The sequence below is a fragment of the Anopheles cruzii genome, chromosome 3 (genome assembly GCF_943734635.1).
Source record: "Anopheles cruzii chromosome 3, idAnoCruzAS_RS32_06, whole genome shotgun sequence".
Lineage (NCBI taxonomy): Eukaryota > Metazoa > Arthropoda > Insecta > Diptera > Culicidae > Anopheles > Anopheles cruzii.
In genome coordinates this window covers 74,387,554-74,407,830 of record NC_069145.1, presented here as the reverse complement: position 1 = coordinate 74,407,830, position 20,277 = coordinate 74,387,554, and the positions used below count along the sequence as shown (strand labels likewise).

Genomic DNA, 20,277 nt, shown 5'->3' with positions numbered 1-20,277 from the left:
ATCACGCAAGGTGTTACTACGGTGTTTTATATTTTGTGCCTCAATGTGGCGTTGCGAGTGGCCGAAACGGAAAAAATAAACCCCATCGCCGGCCATGCCTTTGGAGGGGGCGGTTAAGAGCAGTGGTGGTTTTTTTTTGCCCGCCGACACCATATGCCTTTCACTGGTTAGTCCAGGGATAACGGAAAAGGTTGAATTCCCTGTCGCAAGTGAGCTGCCAGTGGTCGTCCGTAGCCGGGAAATTGCTTGTTTGGTTTGTTCGTAGGAAAATTATTCGACTGAAGTTAATTGGGACGATTTGGGAAACTCTTGTTGGGGAATAAAATGATATACTCTCTAATAGTATAGTTCCAATAGATTATCACTTAAATAGTCGTTTAAAGCAATGAAATTAAAAACTACTAAAGGAAGTATGGCTGTTATTGGCACTTATGTAGTGGTTGAAAAAAGCTACTAAATACTAATGTTGCACAAAGAATTCAATTATGAATTTCATATAAAGACCTGCTGAAGATGTTTCAGAAGCAAGAAAACTGTTGGGAAAATTTATGTTGCGTCAACTTTACTGAAATAAAGAGGATGGATTGTACAAATAAATTTAATGGGTTTTGACTGAGGTGACAAAATAAAAGCATCAACCTCAACTGATATCATCAGACTGTTTCTTCAAACTAGTTTTCGTCTTCTTAAAGAACTTTTAATGATTCACTATGAGGCACCTATTTCTAGTCATTTGAAAATTCAAAAAGAATTCTAAAAATTAATTTGAAAAATCAATCCATGTTTGCCTAATACAAGTATATTGATAAATGTGTTATTTTTCACTGCCCTATCACCGTTAGTTTGTTAGTGTGTCTTATTTTCATCTAGGACTTTTTTCGAATTTCGCTAGAGTATTGTGGTCGTCAATACGTTAATGGCTCGTCTTGAATTGCTGACTTAACTTGTGATCTATTACACTAACTACTAACTACTACTAACTAACTAACACTATTAACTTGTGACTTAACTTACAATAAAGAAATTGGCGGAATCATAGTTTTAGTACGGGAAACGCAAAGCAGCTATTGAACATAATAATCAACTCAGTTCATAGTTCAAAATTGTTCGCAAAAACTTCTGAAAACTTTAAATTTTGCCAGCGTTCCTGCCCATTTTTTTATTTCACAGAACGCATGTTCCTAAATCTATACGTTTATTGGTTGTGATCACAAACAATTATATCAATTAAAAGAATAGGTCGTAATTCTTATTAAACCTACCGCAGACCTACGGTTGGCAAGATCACCAATGTTAAGCAATGCAACAAATCATAAACTAAGATCTACCCTATGTTACCCCGTGGCCGCACTACTTCTTTATCCTTTTCAGTTGATGAAGCTAGAAATGTTATATAATTAAGGTTTTTTTTTGCCGTTTAGTGACCATGACTAAGTGTGAATCAAGTCACATTATCTCTCCGCCAAACCCGGCCCGGCCGCGTTAATGATGCGAGTGAGAAAAAAGAAGCCCAACGTTTGACCAATTTTGTTGGTGCAGAACGAAAATGTTTCAACAAGTTCATGACAAAAATAAAAACAACCCAAACTGGGAGAATTTATAGTATTATCGCCCCGACCTAATGCGTGCAAACACACGCTAATTGTGTGTGGTTAACGTTTGTTTTCCCTCTGCTTTCGGCCCTTGTTTGACTGTTTGCTTAACAACGAATTTTCAGATACCGATGCTGGTGTTGCTCCACGGCCAAAGATCATGAGGATCGTCAGAGCTGAAATGCGGAGGCGGCACACGATAAACAGTGACAACAGTCGTCGGTCGGGGTGGAGCAAAACAAGCAGCAGCCACAGCCGACCCGGGCACCCGCAGAAATGTGACCAACATTTGGATTATGCGCCCATGGACAGGTTCTTTTCGTGGGGCGGTTCTCCGTCTCGCGCTTTTTGGCGACAAGACCGTTCGCTCGGTACCACCTCGTGTGGAGTGTGATGAAAAATGGAAGAAACTTCTCACTTTCTCGGCCCCGCATCGACCGTGTGTCACACCGGGACGGCACAACAAGAAATCTCACCTACATTCGCTGGCGATAGGCGACCCGATCCCATGGTAAATATGTACCCGGGCACGCTGATGCCCTTGCCGCAATATATTACGCGGCTGGTGTTGGGTTTTGATTTCGTGCCCTTTAGGACCTTTCGGGCCTGCCAGCTCCTAAATCTTGGATCGCCGGGTGGATGCACCCTCCTCGGGGTCCGTTTACGATGTTTGTATGTTTGTCGGACGGAATTTACTCCATGAGAGGGCATGGCCCCATGAAAGAAAGGTTGCCCACAAGTCTACCCTCGCAACAGGTCGGGTCAAGGCGATGAACTTATAGTTTTTGGAGTTCCATTGGCAAGATGAACAGAGATTTGTGGGCTCTATTTATTTTTTAATTAAAGTTCATTCACACCAACTGCCAACTATCGTGCGTAAAGTTGCACTAAAATTGTCATTGTCGAAGTTAACAAAAGAGCCTGAAGCTGGAAACATTTGCTTGATTCTATTCTGCAACGGTTGAGGCTGTTCTTAAATGTGTTGCGTTCAGCGATCATATTCCTTTGCAGGTCAACTATTCCTTGAACACTTTTTCTTGTTGAGTTGACCGGGATTTACAGCATAATTCCAAAACTAGTTCAAAAGACAACCAATGTAATTGCTTTCATGTAAATTTGGTAATGTAGTGCAAGTAACGGAAAACGGCACGGATCAGCAAATCGAATCCGCATTCCTGGTGTTTCCCCTTCTCTGGCTTGAAACGAAAGGAACCGCCGGAGCTTACCGAAACGTGCACTGTAATTAGCTAGAAAAACAAATAGTATTACCTAAGTTTGCAAATAGTGTCGGAGCGAAACATTGCCAAAACCACACCTCCTTTCGGAGCGGTGCGCGGCGTATTTAGGAAAAGGGATCGCTCTCCAAAGGAAAACGGATCGCTCCGATTCCCCGGGTGCACGGGTGTTCCCAACGAGCGGATCCATCGTTATTCATTCCGTTCCATTTACCATCCATCGGCCTCGCTGGGGTAAACAATTCGGTAAATGGACAAAGGCACGGGTACAACGAAAATGTCCACCTATACCTACCTTCAAGGAGTGGACTGGAGCTCGAACGACGGGTAATTTACCTTCCAAAACATGCACATCATGACCCAAGCATCTCCGCGAGTGAAATCGAGTGACAACGATCGTATGTTGTGGATCAATTTGTTATGTAGGACTATTTGGTGCGGCATTGTTGCTGCAACCGGTTTCCCAAACCTCAACAATGGTCCAATGGGCCTACCGGAGGAGACCATTGTCTTCCAATTAAATTTTACGACAACTCATTTAAGGAACAATTTGTCCTTTGTCCACTGCCCATACGTGGCACACTGGCGTAGCGAAAGGATCACCGGTGCGCAGAGCAGGTTCCCAAAACGATGGCGATAATGGGAGGGAGCAGTGTTTTTTCCACTTCTTTTACACAGCATTTGTTACACACCGACTAACCGAGCTGCAGGTCAATATTTGGATCGGTTCATCCTAGGTACACCACTCGCCACTGAGGAACAGCCGTTTGAAAAACTGAAAACAAACGTGTCCGCTTGTCAGGAAGATAAAAAAACTCTTGCCAAACGACTCGAACTTGGAGTAATTCATTCATAATATCTCCACCAACCTCTGATGTTGCCTCCAACTCAATTCTCTCGTATGATTAGAGCTTGAGTCGTCTACTAAATTAAAAGTTTATTTCAATATACATACATTACATTACAGATAGGTTATCATTTGTTACAAGGTTTTCTTTTCTGACAAGCGACCTAAAAAATGAAAATGTTTGGAGCTATTCTAGTTGGACGATGAAGGGAAACTATAATTGAAAAGCTTAAACTCGTTTTCAATATCAATTTACTTAACGCACAGCTCGAGGTAACCGTTAAATTGGAATGATTTTTGGAATGCTTAATCCACCGAACCCGCATTCCCAATCCGTTGGTGGCCGTGCAGCTTGAGGTCGGTCATCTGACTGTCGTTCGCGCCGACCGTTAGCCAAGATACCGTTTTTCGGCTGTATCGAAAATGTAACGTTGCACATGGACCACGTCCTCCGGGAACGAGGCAGTGCGCAAAATGGGGCCTCGCGTTTGCGTGGCCCGCAGCGAATGTGCACGAGTGATTAGTATCGTCAATAGGCATGGCAATTAACGTTTAACGGCACCTGTAAAAAATTAAACAGTTTGATTAGGGCCATCAAAAGAATCGCGGCCTTTATGGCCGGGGAGGGGGGCCAATATTTTATACGCCGACATGTTGACGTCCTATCGTTTTCGGAGCACCGGCCAGCCGCTTATGCAGCGCATTCCTTTTGCAGCGTCACAGACATATTGTCCCGGGCGCCGTGACGCGGAACATACGGCCACACATCCTCGAGAGTAGAGCGATCCACTTATCGATGCCGAACAGTTATCGATTCCGGATGTGATAGGCCCCGTGCGGCCTAGGACGGGCCAGGATGAAGATCATGCAGATGATAGTTGAAGTGGCATTCACGGACACGCTAGCTTATGTCAGCCTCTCGTGTGATAAGAGCCAGCTGCTTTAGTTGTGTTTCTTGTAAACATTTGATAAAAAACTCACCCAAGGTCGCTTATGCACCGATCGAAGCGCTATGCTCTAATTTCTCGACCTTCTCTAGATTCTTTTGAGGATGGTACGATTGGTGTCAATTTTCAAAATAAACTCAGCCCGTTTTTATGCGCCCAAAAAAGAAACATCCCAGGGAGACGACTTTAGTTTGGTTGCAATAAAATGGTGATTCTACTATTCGTTCGATGCGAATCGGTATGCAGAATAGTTAAGCGTCGTGATAGATTCGATTCACATTGGTTTACTCGTATCTGAATGAATGGCGAACCATTAAAAGACACCCATCGACCGGGCCGGAGCCTTTCGGTGTGATTGCAAACATAAATATATTTTATGCCAGAATCAGCAATATCGCCCATCTTGCCACGGATGCGAATGTGACGAACTAGGTAGTGCGAACGGGCCCCGGTTGCCCACGGGTTGCCTACCCGGCCGCAAGTTGGCCTGCCAGCGTTTTTGAAACGGCCGCAAAAAAGGGAGTTTTATTTTTATTTTCGTGTCAAAAATATTCTTTATTACCGCACCCGAGGGTGGCGAATTTATTCCACCCTTGCCACGGTTGCCGACCGATTGGCACTGGGTACTTCAAAGGGCGGTACAGATTTCCGTACCCCGCACATTCCCGCTTTGCCGGCCCGCATTTGTGTTCGACACCGCCGACACGGTGGGTAGATTTTCGGTCCAGGTTTCAAGGACACGTTTTTGGCAACGTTTTCGAAGCACCACCCTGGGCAGCGTGCAAGGAGACGGGTTGGCGATTGTTTCTGGAGCTTCCTGGATGGTACCATAACGTCAGCGGGATTGGTGGGATCGTTTGTCGTTAAAAGTCCTGTCTTCCTGGGCGAATTTTTCACAGGACTAGAAGGACTTCCTTGCTGGAGAATCCATCATTTGTAGTAGCTTCAGTCAAGAACAAATCTGTTCCTCAACTAATTGCTTAACGGCATATTCGACTACGTAGTACTAGGAACTCATATACATTAAGTATTAATTTATAGTCATCACAATGTTTCGAAAGCTTAAATTCGTTAAACTCCCCACTTGCTGGTGACAGCAAATCCGCTAGCAATGGAGTACGCAGAAGGAAGGATGCGTCCCATTATGCAAACCACCTCCCGAGCTAGTTCCGCGCAAAACCGCGCACGGCGGACTGCGCGACGGGTCTCCGCGTCCGCGTCCGGGCTTCATTAGCGAAATGGGAGTCACCCTTAAAAGTCCCTGCCGTCGCTGAGCTATATTTCCTGTTCCCCTCGATGCGGATAAATACGGTTATTACGGTGGTATTAATCAAACATCATTATGCATTGCGGACCGTGGTGGTTCGCGAGAGCGCCATCTCGCGTTCGCACATTGTTTCCGCAACAGTGTGACAAACGCCGCATCGTTCCTGCGGATTTCTGGTCGAGCTTTTGACGAGGGAGACGACCAAATCCTTGCCCCCTAAACGCACCCAAGAAACCTTCATTCACGCAGAGCAAGATGGCAGACGCAAACCAAAAAGCGGCGGCCATAAACAAGCGACTTTGGCGGACGGCGATTGGTTCGTTGGCAGCCCGAAGACACGCCCATTTCTGTTTTTTCCCATTTTATCTTGGAACGGGTAAAATGGTACACTCTGTTGGTTCACCGAAACAACTACGGATCGGAGTTTTGTTTCGATATCACATTCAGTCGATGTGCGAGAGCTGACGGAAGAGGTCGGTTCCTGTGTTTTCTACTCTCGGTAGAAGGCAACAACTCGCTAATCGCGCAAAGTGGTGTGACGAGGCTCAATTTCGGAAGCGCGTCTCCGGTTTGTTGTTATCTCATTAGTGATCGGTGATCGGGCGTGCTTCGATCGAGAAACAGGAAGAATGTAATGTGTGCTAAATACTGACCAAACATTGGCCGCGAGCCACTGATATTCAAGCGAAGAACAAGCTCTCGACTTGCTGGGTGCTTGGTGAAGCTACAAAACAATGCAGCACCACTGCTGCGACGAGCCCCATCGGTCCACCGTTGTTGGCTAAGTGCATGGAAATTGGTGGTTGCGAACGTAAAGTGTCCTTTTACGCTAGTGGTGAGTGCGTGCGTGTGTGAAAGAGTGTGAAAGAAAAAAGAAAGGAAACAAGTTGCGTGTGTTGTTAGAAGACCGAATCCCGAACAAACTGTCCGTCAAAATGGTGTCCTACTATAATCACTTCGCGATGTACCCGAAGAACCACAGCGGCAATCTGTCGTACTCGGCCACAACCGGTTGGTATCCGGGCAATTACCAGCACCAGCCACCACATCCGCAGTTCATCGGCGACGGCGAATCGTCCCCGCAGCCCATGTACTATGCCCATCCGCACGTGTTCCACCCGCAGTCCAGTCCGGACTGGAGCGGCCACGAAAACTTCTCGACGCCACCCCAAACGACCCTGTTGTCCCACGGGCCCAGCCCGGGCGGTGGGGCCGGTGGCGGCGGTGGAGGTGGAGGCGCCGGTTCCGGTGTTGGCCTCCACCTGGGGCAGTCGGCAAACCATCTGCACCACCATCATCACCTTCATCACAGTAGCAGCAGCAGCAACAACAACAATGCGAACGGCGGCAACAGCCACGGGCACGACCACCTGGCCGACGGGTTGCACAGCATACCGTCGCCCCCGATCACGGTGTCCGGCAGCGACATGTCCAGCCCGGGCGCGCCGACGGGATCGGCGTCGCCACAGATCACCCCGCGGCCAACGCCGGTCAAGAGCCCGTACGAGTGGATGAAGAAGCAGTCCTACCAGAGCCAGCCAAATCCAGGTCAGTACAGTAAACCACCTCGCGTGTGTGTGTGTGTGTGCGTGTTTGGGTTTGTGTTTGTCACCCATTTTTGTTGTTTGTTGTGTTTGTCTTGGCACAATGTTTAGGTGCCAAATTATTTGCATGGACTGCTGCACAGACAGCTTATGCTATGTTTGCCCAAAATAATTTAATAATGCAAAGCAAGCCGAAAGGATATTTACCAAAATTAATATTAAAACCTCCCTCTCCATTGCATTGGCAACCCCGTGGCGCTCGACCGTGCTTAACCGTGTCCCGCATGTCCGTTTAGCATCTCCCGCGCCCCGTTCATTCGCAGTTTTAACGACCTTTTATCAGATCCTCCTTAGGCGAAGAAGGTTTCAGAATTTATTACCCAAAACATTCCATAAACCCGTCACCATGGTAGCGCAACAGCCGCGCGCAACGCCTGCTCTCGATGGGGCCCCCTCGGAGCCCTGCTCGAGATCTTGCCGAAGTACGGAGCGCTCAGAACCCTGGATGAGGAACGAAAGAAACATTAAAACTCAAGAACGTCGCCAGGGCCGCCTGACGGGGCTTCGAGCGTCAAGAAAGCCGGAATAATGGACTGATTTATGTGCGGGACGCGGCACCACGACGCGGTCCTCCATTGGGTGCGTAGCACACTTGCCCCGAAACCAGGGGTTACGCCGGTTAGCCGTTGGTTGGTTGGTCCCGTCGTCCCCGGCGCATACATAGTTTCGGTTTCGGGTTTTATGCCAATTCTTGGTTTATGTGTTGTTACCAAACTTTTGGGCGGCACATAAAAACGGACGAACGGGCCCGAGCTTTCGAGCGAGTGCGTCCCTGCGCGGCCAATGTGTGGCTCAAGGAACGGTGGACGGGGAGTTATTGTTCCGTTTTATCGATGACGTGATTTATGCGGCATACCCGCACACCGAAAATTGTGGCCCAAGAACATGGACGATTCGTTCCTTCAACTTCAAGTCGTGCCGTGTCTGCCATCGAAGGATCTCCCATGGTCCGGTTGCTATGGTGATCGTCGCCATCGGCCCTTTGGCAGCGTCACAGACAGCGTCTTTCGGAGATCCTCCGAAAGAATGGCTAGCCAGAATAAGATGGTGGTGTGTTTTCCCAAGGGTTGCCGGAGCACTCAGGAGTACCGTTTCGGGTTCGAGCGGTGTGCCGCCTTTTGCGCTTTCCATTAGCACCCGGCGAACGAGTCCATTTGGCTGCGTGAGGAAACTTTCCATCAAAACGACCGCCGGGAGCCGTTCCTTTGGCCGATTAGCGCCTAATTTCGTTGTCCACTTCGGTGCCCTCGACGGTGATGATGGCCAATCGATGAGGCGGCCTATGTAAAGCTATTTCGTTTTCCATCAATCCTAAGCTACATATACTCAATGTTTTGATGTTCAGCATGATGTTTTTAGTTAGAGTTTATCGGTGCGTTTTCGCTTATGTTCGGCCCTGATCGCTAGTTTTGCGGCCTAGAAAAGGACTGCAAAAGATGTTGATTTAAAAATGAATCGTTACCCTCTTCTTAGTTGTTGCTAAAGTTGAATTTGATCCACTCACATTACATGAGCTTATGCTAGCCGATTGATTTTTTTCATTCTATCCATCTTCTATCCATCCATCTGGGCCGGACCCGGTGCTGGTGGTACCCTGGCTTTGTGCCCCAAAAAATCGCGACGACCCGACCAGGACTTCTCAACATCTGCTCGGCCCCGTCACTGCAAGACTTCGCTCCCGTGGAGCCCGGTGGTATGAAACGATTTCAATATTATCCAACCCTTTGTTTGTTTCTTCACAATTAAGTTCCGCAATTAAGTTCCATCTCGAAGCATGACGAGTTTTGATGTTGAGTTTGGTGCATGCGACCACCGATTTGGTCCGCGGCGGCGTCCACCAGGGGCCCCGCGCGAACGATCCCAATTAAATCGGATCCATTTTACGGCTTCGCCCACACTTCGGGTTTTGGGGCACCATTTTGTTTTTGGTTTTTTCCGCCTTCCCCCCGGTAGCAGTGCTGCGAGTTCCGCTCTCTTGGTCTTGAAGTTCAAAAAATAGATGTGGCGGGCACCAGGAACGGAGAAAAGAAAAAGAGGGCAAAAGCTCCTGAATAGAAAATAGAATTGTTCCACAAACCACAACGGGTTGATTTTTGGCATTTTCTCTGGCGCACTCTCTGGCGGTGGTTGAATATTCATTTCCACCCGTCTACCGCCGCTCCCTGGTGCGCTTCCGATGCCTCACTACCGTTACAGGCCCCCCGTCTCTCTTTCGACGAGCGAATCGGAAAGGAAACGGACCGGGACCGGGAAGAGAAGGGTTGGCCCAAAAGCTAGCCCCGTAGCTTGGCGCTATTAATTTATTCGCTTTATGTATATTTTTATTGTATTTAATATTTATGGCACAAGCGGGGCCCAGTTGCTCCTCGGACGGACGGCGGCGGACCAAATCGGCTCCGAAACCTCTGGAAACCGACCGAGAAAAATCAAGTCTAAACTCAGAGGGAGAGAGCGAGCAAAATCTGTACAAAAACACTGTCCAACGGGACAAATGGGGGTTTACGGTGGACGCCACTTTGTGTGACGAACTAGGCGGAACAGCGCACACATCCCCCCCCGATGGCGGATTCGATTTGGGATTAACTCTTAACGTCCAACTCTTGCGGCTGGATTAATTTGTAAACAGCGTCCGACGGGTGTGCTTGTGCTGCTTTTTGATCACCCTTTGAAATTAGTGATGGATATGGCATATTATTCGGCTTCACCTTCTTTCCCAAGCAAGCAGATGTTCAGGAGATTCAGGGATGCGTCGTAGTTGCTTCGTAAGATTCACAGATTGTGTTATTTCTTTCGGTTTGAAGCGTTTTATGTAAATACCTGTTCCTTTTTTCAATTAACTTACACACCCTCCATAAGAACCGTGTACAGCTGACGCAGAGCACCGTTTGACCGATTGTTTTACCACGATTGCAATTGATTTGTACTTCCCAACACCCGCTGCAATGGTAACGACCTGTTAACCCCTCTACGCTGCGTATGTTTTGCGCCCTTGCTCCTTTAACCAACCACACGATATGGCACACGAAGCTTGTTTGACGAAGCCTTTAAGTACACCCTACACAAACCCTCCGTGAAGAAAGTGCTAATGATTTCTTTTCGACCCATTTGCATTCTTGCAGGAAAGTGTAAGTATCCGTGTGCCTTGGACCGTGTCAGTGTCCAGACTCCTTGCGCGCTCGTTAGCCCACCTTAAGCCCCCTTCTTCTAGTCTGTCCCCGCACGGACCGCATGTTTGATACCGATGTTACACAGGTAACGCTCAATATATCACTCGTTTTGTGTTTCTTGATTTTTTTCGTTTTCGTTTAAATTGTTTATTTATCAAAAAAGTACGCCGTTGAAAGCGCAAAACGCTTCGCCAAACGCCAAAAGATATGCACCGAGTTTTCGGGTTAACATTCAACCTTTCCCTGCCGATAATAAGCCATAGCCAAAGCTCAATACGAAGGGACCTAATCAAATATCTCCAACACGCGCGCATTCCGGTTGATTCCCGATTCCTTTTGTTCCGCAATCTTATCGATTGTTTCGCACGAATCGCCCGGCTTTTGGAAGTACGTTCGTCTGGGGTTTTCCCACGTTACGCAACGAAACTCAGCGCCGGGTTCCGCCACGCGAATCCGTTACTTGCTGCCGCTACGTGGCGTCCTCTCCATCTCCACTGCGCAACAATCGATCCAACACGGCGGCGGCCATTTTGATTCCGAGCGTTCCGGTTGGCCGAAAATTCGGTCATTAATCTACGCCACGGCGGGCCATGAGCGGCTCACCGTGGTTTGGCCACTGGGGCGAAGCTTTTATCATTATTTTACGTCAAACATTCGCCCCACCAAGCTGCAGATTTCGAATTCACTGTTTTTGCCGTTGTGGTTGTTGTTGTTGGGGCCTCACTGAGGCCCCCCCAGCCAAGTGGAGGGCATCGCGATTGGTTGTACTGCACTGCTCTTTGGCCTTACTTCGGCTTCGCCGTCCCCGATCAGAAGGCTTATCGGTCGACAGGCTGGTTTGATTAATCGATTTTCGACTCCCAAATATACGTTGGAGCTGTCAGTCAGGGGATCTCGGTCGCGGCCGTGGCCATCAATCAACCGTATCCGTGCCTCTGCCGTTCGTTTACTGTCGAGTGGGGAAATAGGAGCAGGATCCTAGCCAACTTATTAATGCACAGCCGTAGTTATCGGTGGCCGCCGCCGGGCTAGGGGCTCTCCGTTCTGGCGCTCAACCAACTGTTACCCACCCGTCATACCCTGAACCATGGCCGAATTACCGCCACACACAGGGCGTTACGTTTCGCTTTGTTCTCGTTGGGAAAAACGTTGCCAAACAGGCTGGCCAAAATAAACACATTCCCGTGCACAAACTGTGCCGACCGAAAGCCGACGATGGCCAAGTTTTGTTTTCGCTCTCCGAAGGATGTTTTACAACTTGATTGGACCGCCGGCCCACCGGTGCCGACGCCCAGGCCGGCCAATCTGGGCCGCTTCCGGTCTCCGGTGTGCGTGCCTTTGTTGTGGGACTTTCCACTTTCAAGCGGGACCTCAAAAGCCCAACCATTCCGAGGTTACTCGATGCGACCTTCACGGTGCGATAATATGATTATACCATTACGGTAATGGCCAGCAAGGGTCGCCCGAGGGTCCCGAGAGCGGACGGAGGTACCCTGTTTTGGGCCCTTTTTCTGGGAGGTTTTTACCGAGCCCACCAAAGTGTCGGCAAACATGTAAATGTGCGAGGTCCTTTGAACAGGCACGATCACCCACCAGCAAAACAAGCAGTATCGGTAGTTACGGTGCCGTTCCAATTTTCTTCCCGATTCCACCGTCTGCCAGGACCAAGCAGAGCATAGAAAAACGACACTGTTTGTGAATCTTGTCTGCATAACAATCTTCCGCAGGCGCTCAGAGTAGGCGCGGCGCGAGATGAAAAGTGACAAATTGCAACGACTATCTGTCATCGGTGTCATCTCTGGAGCGGTTGCGGCCACACCGTACCGCTCCGGGAAAAGCGGTCCCGTGGGTGAAATAGAGAAAATTAACCAACATCCTCCCCCCGCAGACGGTTGTGTGGCGTGATTCCACAACGCCGGATCAGACGATGGGCAAGTAAATCAAAATTCTACCATAACGGTAATTGCTGCCATCCCCACAATGTGGTTTTTTGCTTGTCCTGGTTTGCGCAAGTTTTCCGCAGCATGGAATATTTTCGATCGCTCTAACGGGCGTGAGTCCCTTCCGTGCTGCACGGCACGTAATTAGACAACTGCCATCGACGATCCGTATCGAGTGAGGGTGACTTCGAGTGGGGCTTAGCCAAAACGAAGCACTGGCCTCTTCGGGTTCCTCCTTCGGGGCTATCAGAAGGATGCCAGGAAGTTGACAAGAGTGCAGCCAAAGGCTTCGAAACGAGCCACAGAGAAAACACAAAACTGATAATAGATTTGTCGGCCATAGAATTGCCCCGAGTGACCGACCTGGGACTCTTCCACCGACCGTTTTCGAGCCAGATTCGAGGCTTCGAAGCTATGGAAGCGCCCCTATATCCCCGGGCCCATTACACACATTGTCGGTATTTTATTCTTTTACAGCACACGCTACGACTATGATCGTAAACATTAGGACAGCATAAATAGTTGCTCCTTAAACGTCAGTAAAGGGACACCGTGCCGCCGAGCCGAGACGATCCGATACACTGTGCTTCACAGAAATGGTTCACTCCGTGCAAACGGTTACGAGTATTGCTTTCATCTTTCGCAGCCTTCTTCGCTTCGTCGTGGCGTTTGCGCTGTGGGTTGCCATGGAGTTTTCCAGCGGAGTCTAGGTGCCTCCAAACCATCAAACTAACTGCGGGGCGATGCGACTCCGAAGCGCTGGCCGCTTTACGATTGTTTCGTGAGTTACTCGCCACGGTCTCAGACGGTAAGGGTTATGGCAGTTTCGGCTAGTTTCCCGTGCGCCAGCGTCTCGTGCGTCTTAAGTAGTGCTGTGACAGAGTGACTAAACGACGCGGGACCCTGTGCCCTCCGTGCGGTGCTTCCCAGTGTTTATATTTATGCACACTCACACACGTGCTCGACCGGCTCGGATCCTGCCCGGTTATTTTACCACTATTTTATTGTTTGTTTTTATTGTTCATAAAAAGGAGCCCTTCACTGCTGAATCACTTGTGCGCTCGCTTATGCTCCGCGGATGGTAGATAAATTTGGACCCGATTAGATCGTGTGTTCCGTTATCGTTTACGTCGGCGACGCTTCCTCTCGGGTGAGGCCCTTTTTGGGGGTTTTGATAACAGTTTCACTACTGCGAATGGGGGGAGGCGCATTCTACTAGTGAGGCAATTGGTTTGATTAGTCATAGCCGAATGGGATAGGAAAGGTGCTCTAATCGATCCCTGAAGTAGCCACTCGCTTTGAGTAAATCCATGCCGGTTTCATCGAATTCAAGGCACCGTTGCAGTCCACGTTCTTTAGCCACCCGAAGTCTAGCAATCTTTCCGCAATTGCCCAACGGTGGCCCAATGGCACCATTATATTGAGTGAACGAATCACTCGAAGTTGACTAAAATTGCAATTGACCAACCGTAACGCCCAACCGGAGGTTGGTTGGTGGCCAAATGTTTGTGTTGAAGTCAGTACAAGGTCACGCTCACCACGGATCCGCTCTGCCCGCTGTGCCATTGTGAATTTGTAGTGACATTTCGTGACGCTTTGTAGGACCACACCAGAAGGACGACTGTCGGTGATTGGTGAGGGGCTGCGTGTTGTGTAACACACACACGCGGTCAAGGAAGATAAACAGCAATACCCAACTCTCGAGGTCGCACACCGTCGGAGATAGTTAAGGGTGTTAAAGTTTAGACAGGCAGCCCAGAACCATGAAGATCCCTCAATTTACACCCAGTAGGAGCTGAAGGGACAACACGGGACTGGCACTGGGAACACTGGGAGAAATGGAACCACATCTCTCCGAGAGTGTCCACAGAAACCGCAGTTTCTGTGTCCTTATGATAAACGCACCCCCGGGGAGTGCGTAACGAATGAAGTGATAGGCCATTATCCCTACGGGATACCACGGCCTGGGCGGAGGGAGGAAGCTGTCGGACCGAGACCGAGCGCAGTGGTCCCGGACCGGACCCGTCCCGGTAACATAATCCACTCTCGTGCCGGGGGGTGATTTGAAAGAAATCATGTCCAAATTGTCACCATCCTTTTTTTGTGCCGCCGGATGGTTGATGTCGAGCCGAGGCGGGTTGGGCCCTTTCGAGGCCATCAGGCTTTCTTCGCAAACACATACCTTTCACCGGGTGTGTCGAGGACGATTGGTGACGATTGAGTTATTGGAGGACAATAAAAACATCGGGCAACACGATGACTTCTTCCGGATTGTGTCCGCCCAGGATCCGGCTCCTGGATCGGGTTCGCCAGGGCGGTTGGGTGGTTATATATGGCCGAAATAAAAATTGATATCCATTATTATATTGATATTTGTCGTAAACGTATTAATACGTTTATTGCCATTAGATTACGGGTAATTATTTACGATGCGCCGCCGAGATTCTTACACCAGTGTGTGTGTGCCTCGTGCTCTCTCTCGCTCGCTCGCTCGCTCGGCCCAGCCCCATACTTCCGTCGGAAGGTAAGAGAGATCCGGTGCGGTTCCTCCAAACCATCGTTAATCCCGGCGATGGTGTGTGGTGATAAAAGATAGAGCCAACCCGCCGTCGGGTCGAACTGTCCACTTTTCTTGGCTTGCCCCGAAGAAGAGGCCTACCGTTGTGTGTGTGTGTGTGTGTGTGGTTGGTGTCTGGTCTTCCATGGAGCAATCCGCACGACGGGCCGCCGGATACGATGAGCGCGATAAGACCCGGGCAGGCACGCCGCGGCCTCGCGATGAGGTTTCACTTTTTTCGATCCTCAGAGCTTCCGAGTTGTGACGGTGAGTGACAGAAAAACGTCAGACATTGTGACCACTTCTAGGCGTGATGACAGCCCAAGGACAGGGGGCGGCGGCCGTGGGTGTCTATGTTTTCCTTTGATGTTCCTTTGAGCACCTCTGGATAAATAGAGCCCCAAAAACATCAAAAGACTCTAGAGCAGTGCGGAGAGAGAGGGAGAGGGAGAGAGGGAAAAGAGGTTTTGTCTAGTTCTTCCTATGCGGAAGGCCTCTCGCGGCGCGAGGGGTCCCCGGGGTGGGGACCGAGTGAGGGCTCCCAATGGTCCGATAAAGAAGGTAGAAAGCGGGTTGTTGATCCGGCCGGATTAACCGAGGGCGACCCTTTGAGGTCGGTTCCGCCCCGGAGGGGGGGCACCGGGTAATCGGTAATCCATTTGTCAATTGATATTATCAATCATCTCCCCATCATACGCGGAGCGGCGTCGCTTTGATTTTGCGCGGCGGCGCTTTGAGCCGCCGCCACGGCCGAGGGGTTGCGGTGCATTTGCGTACGTCCTGGGGACCCGGGGGGGACGCGCCTTGGCCCCGCAGACCGGATCCTGCCGCAGCTGACACGGCGGCTCAGCCCAGGGATGGAGCCTCCGATGGATGAATGGATTACAGACGGTAAACCAATATTTACGTCACAACACGGTCCGGTTTGCGCCGTTTGATGCAATGACTCCCGACACCGCCGTACGACACCACAGTCCGGTGACCGCCCACAATCCGGTGCAATTGCACAGGTGCAATTGTCGGGCCGATTGTGCGATCTTCGGATTGGTCCGATGATTTATTTGCTCGATCGATCTCTCGCGGTTCGCTCATCATCTTCGCGCTGGCGGACCGAAACGGTTCAAATGTACTACTCGTTGCGGTACTAAAGCCATGTCGAAATCCGGCCCGGTTCGCGCGTGACGGCCACCGGCGGGTGTCAAAGAGACACACCGTCACTTTGAGGACTTCCGACGAACGGGTTGTACAGCTCGTTATCGGTGGCTTATGGTGCGGCGTCAGCCTTTGATGAGCCGAGGCCGAGGCCTAGAAGACGGCCTAGGGTGGGAAACCCAAAACCCCCGAACCCCCGGCCGTGTTAACGTCACCCCCTAGCTGGTTAGTGCCCGGTCTGAACCCCGATGGGGAAGAGCGCCAACCTCATTCGATCGAGCGGATGGAGCGATCGCAAGTTGGGCAAACCCCAACGGCTAACCTAACCTAGATCACGGTGGAACATTCGCCCGATTTAACCGGTACCGAGTTCCGGTGCAGTTCAACGACGACGATACGGCAATTAAACGACGCACATTGCACCACGTGTGTGTGTGTGTGTGCGTGCGCAAGCGCGCGCGCCCATTTTTATCTTTATGTCCACCATATTAAACGCCAACGAGGGGCGATAAAGAAGATATCACTCCAGACTTAGCCGACGACGACGCGACTTATCTGTCGCTCCGTCATCAGGGAGCGGCCATCCAAAACCCCGTCCGTCCGTCAGTCCGCCAGCGTGTCCCACTTACGTGGAGGCCCCAATTTTTGAGCATTCGACACCTTTCGGAGGTCCCAAGCATTGGCGATCACCTGATTGTTCCCCGGGGGATCGTAGGATCGACTGTCTCCGCGGTTCCTACGGTCCTCTATGTCCGAGCTGGGGATGAATTTCTGCGAATCGCGCCATGTTTACACCCTAATACACACCTCGGTTGTTGCTGTTGATAAGCTCACTGACTGGCTGCTGCGTACTCGGACTCGGATCGCTCTCACACCGTACGATCCCCGGCAGCGGAAGATTCGTAATCTGCCACTCTGACGGTCGGTTGACGTGGCACTCGGCGAGCTACACAAACACTAGCGGCCACACGGCCACGCTTATCACCAGCAACCCTTCCGACGGGGGATTCCGGCAAGTTTTGGGAGCCCCTCCGAACTGTCTCCGGGGCTGCGGCGGACCGAAACCAGCTCGTTACGTGCCGTGGCGGACTCACTGGGGAGGACAAATATTGACTCACGTACCGTTGTCGACGACGTGTACTCGGCAGGCGTCGAGTTCTGGTCGTCTGTTGTTGTTTTTTTTATTTCGGGCCAAGGTTCCACGGGTTGTTCGTTCCGGAGCCGTTACACGGGTTGTTAACATGAAAATGAGTTGTCACTAATAGAATTGCTTATTGACACGTTTCTCCTTCTTGGACGGACACCGAAGACCCTTTGTCTCCTTCTCTCTCTGGGGTCTTCTGGGGGCCAGAGTGCCTTCCCCCCGTAACGAAAGGCTCTGTAGTAATCGCTTATCTCTTTCTATTTCTCCTTTATCTCTCGATGGCTGTGCAGGGAAAACACGGACGAAGGACAAGTACCGGGTGGTGTACACGGACCAGCAGCGGCTCGAGCTCGAGAAGGAGTTCCACTACACGCGCTACATCACGATCCGCCGCAAGGCGGAGCTGGCCCAAAATCTACAGCTCTCGGAGCGCCAGGTGAAGATCTGGTTCCAGAACCGGCGCGCCAAGGACCGCAAGCAGAAGAAGAAGGCGGAAAACGGCAGCATCGGTGGGCTCGGGGGACCGCAGTCGCTGGTGGTGGGCCACTCGCAGGCGGCCCAGAACCACGCGGCCCACAGTCTGCTGGTGGACACGAAGCCGAAGCTCGAACCGTCGCTGCACCTCTCGCATCTGCACCAGATGAGCGCGATGAGCATGAGCATGGGCTCGATGGGCCTGCACCATCCGGCCCACCACCCGGCCCTGCACCCGCACCACCACCTGGGCGTACCGGGCTCGCAGCACCTCAACTCGCAGTCCGCCGGTGGCCAGGTTCCGGTGCCGACATCGCTCAGCATAATGTGATGCGGCTAATGAGTGCCGAGGCCGAGTGCTTAATTTATTTCTGCCCGCAGGCAGCCGGACCATCCTAACCTGTCCTCTAGGACCCATCCGCAGCAGCAGCAGCAGCACCGCTTTATAACGCCACCGCTTCGAACAGACGCACACAAAGTCACAAACACACACACACACAGAACGCCTTACGAACGCCCGCGCGGATCGAGGTTAGGACGATCCGCCGCCGTCGCTGCACTGTGGGCGAAGAATGTCGAACAAACTGTAAACTAAACTAATCCGTAACCTGAATGAGGGGGGATCCAACGGCAACCGAGCAGCACATAGGGGGGGGGCTGGCTGGACCAACCGGCCGGCCCACCGGAGATTAGCTAGGCGCGCGTGGGGCTCTCGGTCGGGAACAAACCGCGTTAGGAGAAGCTGATCGATCGCCGATTAAAAGAAAATGACGACTACAGAGATCGAGAGAGAGAGAGCGAGAGAGACGAGGAAAAGGTAGTAGCTGGTAGGTAGCAACAGAAGCGAGACAGCAGAACACTACAAAATAAAATCTGTAATTCAAGTGCAATGTATAAACAAAATTGATATACTTTTAATCGACCATAGGCGCCCTACCCTGAGGGCGCCTAGGACTAGGACTAGTAGTAATGGTAGTAGTTATAGCAGAGATAGGCGCCGCGTATTGAAGTAAGTCACTACCGCAGACGCACGGACCGCACGTCCTCCCGGCACGCTGACCTGGGCCACTGCGGAGGTTTAACAGCCCGGTTTATTGGTTCGAAAACGATCTGGTTCCTGTGGCGTGTGACGGCAGCGCGGATTGTTGTGTTACGTTCCGTTCCGTTAGGGCAGCATACGACAGTGCGCCGAATGCATGTTATATTTGTACAGTTTGGCACACACACACACACACCGAGCGTCGGGGGCATCCGCGGGGAGGTCTGGCACGGTGCTTAGGATCCCGCTGGGGATATGCAAAACGTGAGTGAACGGGACCTCATCGCCCGCGTGTCCGCTTGGCGCCAACCCCTTCAAGCCCCCGGCCGTAGCCTTCTCTTTGCCTACTTTCTGTTCTATTCTTACGTTTTTTGAGATTCATCTCTAAGAGATTGTGCTTTTTTTGTAAGAGAACTAGGAAGAATTAGTTAGCGGCGAGACGAACGGGCCAGCCGCTAGATAGTAAGTATTAAAGATCGATTAAGACATTATGTAAACGAAGAAGCAAACAATGAACCTTGTAAACACACACAGAACTAAACACCGGCTGGCGTAGAAACTCAAGATGCAAGAACTCAATAAAGTATAGTTTCCAATAGTATACCTCAACAAGTTGTTTGTCACTGGCATGGGGATGCACCCCACGGAATGGGGAGTCAAAGTGAAGTGGGAAGGCAATAGCAACAAACCTTGGCCTTTGGCTGGCGAACTTCGGTGAACCATCGGGAAATCCTTCGCCGTTCGCCACGAGGGCACGGCTTTTTATTTAGTTTTGTTTTTTTTTTTCTGTACTGGATGTTACCATTTTTCCCGTGTATGGCTGGGACCTCAGAGCCAACACAGACACATACACGTGCCCACAAAGCACACCGACGGAAGGTGCTAACAGTTTCACACGGCAGTGAGAATTAATTGACGCGCATTCCGAGAGTTCCCACGGTAATCCCACCAGTGCGGGGTTTCATCCTTCGTAACACCGTAACTGAACCGCAGCAGCAGCAGCAGCACGTCGGATAAACAATGGCAAACGGCCTCTGTGAGGGTGATACTAGCTAAAGTGGAGCCGAAGAGCAAAAGTAGAAAATGGCAACCCCGTGAGCCGTGAGCTGATGAAGTAACCTTGTTGCGGTTTGTCGAAAATGTCACTCAGTTTAACCTCCTGGCTTGGGGAAAAAACCTGGACAAGATAGATTTTTTGGAAATGCTTTCGAATATTAATGGTGCATTTGCATAAGTGCATCTATAATGTGGCGTGTCGACTGCATCATAACGAATTTGCAATAAAAACCAACAACGTAAGACGTAGATGTCG

At 50.5% G+C, this 20,277-nt stretch overlaps 1 protein-coding gene across 2 annotated transcripts; it reads left to right on the top strand.

Moving 5' to 3' along the window:
- The first annotated feature begins 6,823 nt into the window (after positions 1-6,823).
- On the top strand, positions 6,824-18,280 carry LOC128275307 (homeotic protein caudal). Of its 2 annotated transcripts, XM_053013764.1 has the most exons (4): positions 6,824-7,436; positions 9,126-9,185; positions 10,612-10,617; positions 17,743-18,280. In XM_053013764.1, exons 1-4 carry the CDS (start codon positions 6,824-6,826, stop codon positions 18,255-18,257), a joined length of 1,194 nt encoding a protein of 397 aa, XP_052869724.1. In that variant the 3' UTR covers positions 18,258-18,280. The 2 variants fall into 2 exon arrangements, with proteins under 2 accessions (XP_052869724.1, XP_052869725.1); XM_053013765.1 differs by lacking the exons at positions 9,126-9,185; positions 10,612-10,617.
- Positions 18,281-20,277: the final 1,997 nt, after the last annotated feature.

Bases quoted from the DNA above. Each gene is read 5' to 3' on its own strand.
- LOC128275307 (XM_053013764.1), top strand. From the start codon at position 6,824: ATGGTGTCCTACTATAATCACTTCGCGATGTACCCGAAGAACCACAGC. The intron at 7,437-9,125 runs GTCAGTACAGTA...CGACCCGACCAG, and splicing joins CCAGAGCCAGCCAAATCCAG to GACTTCTCAACATCTGCTCG.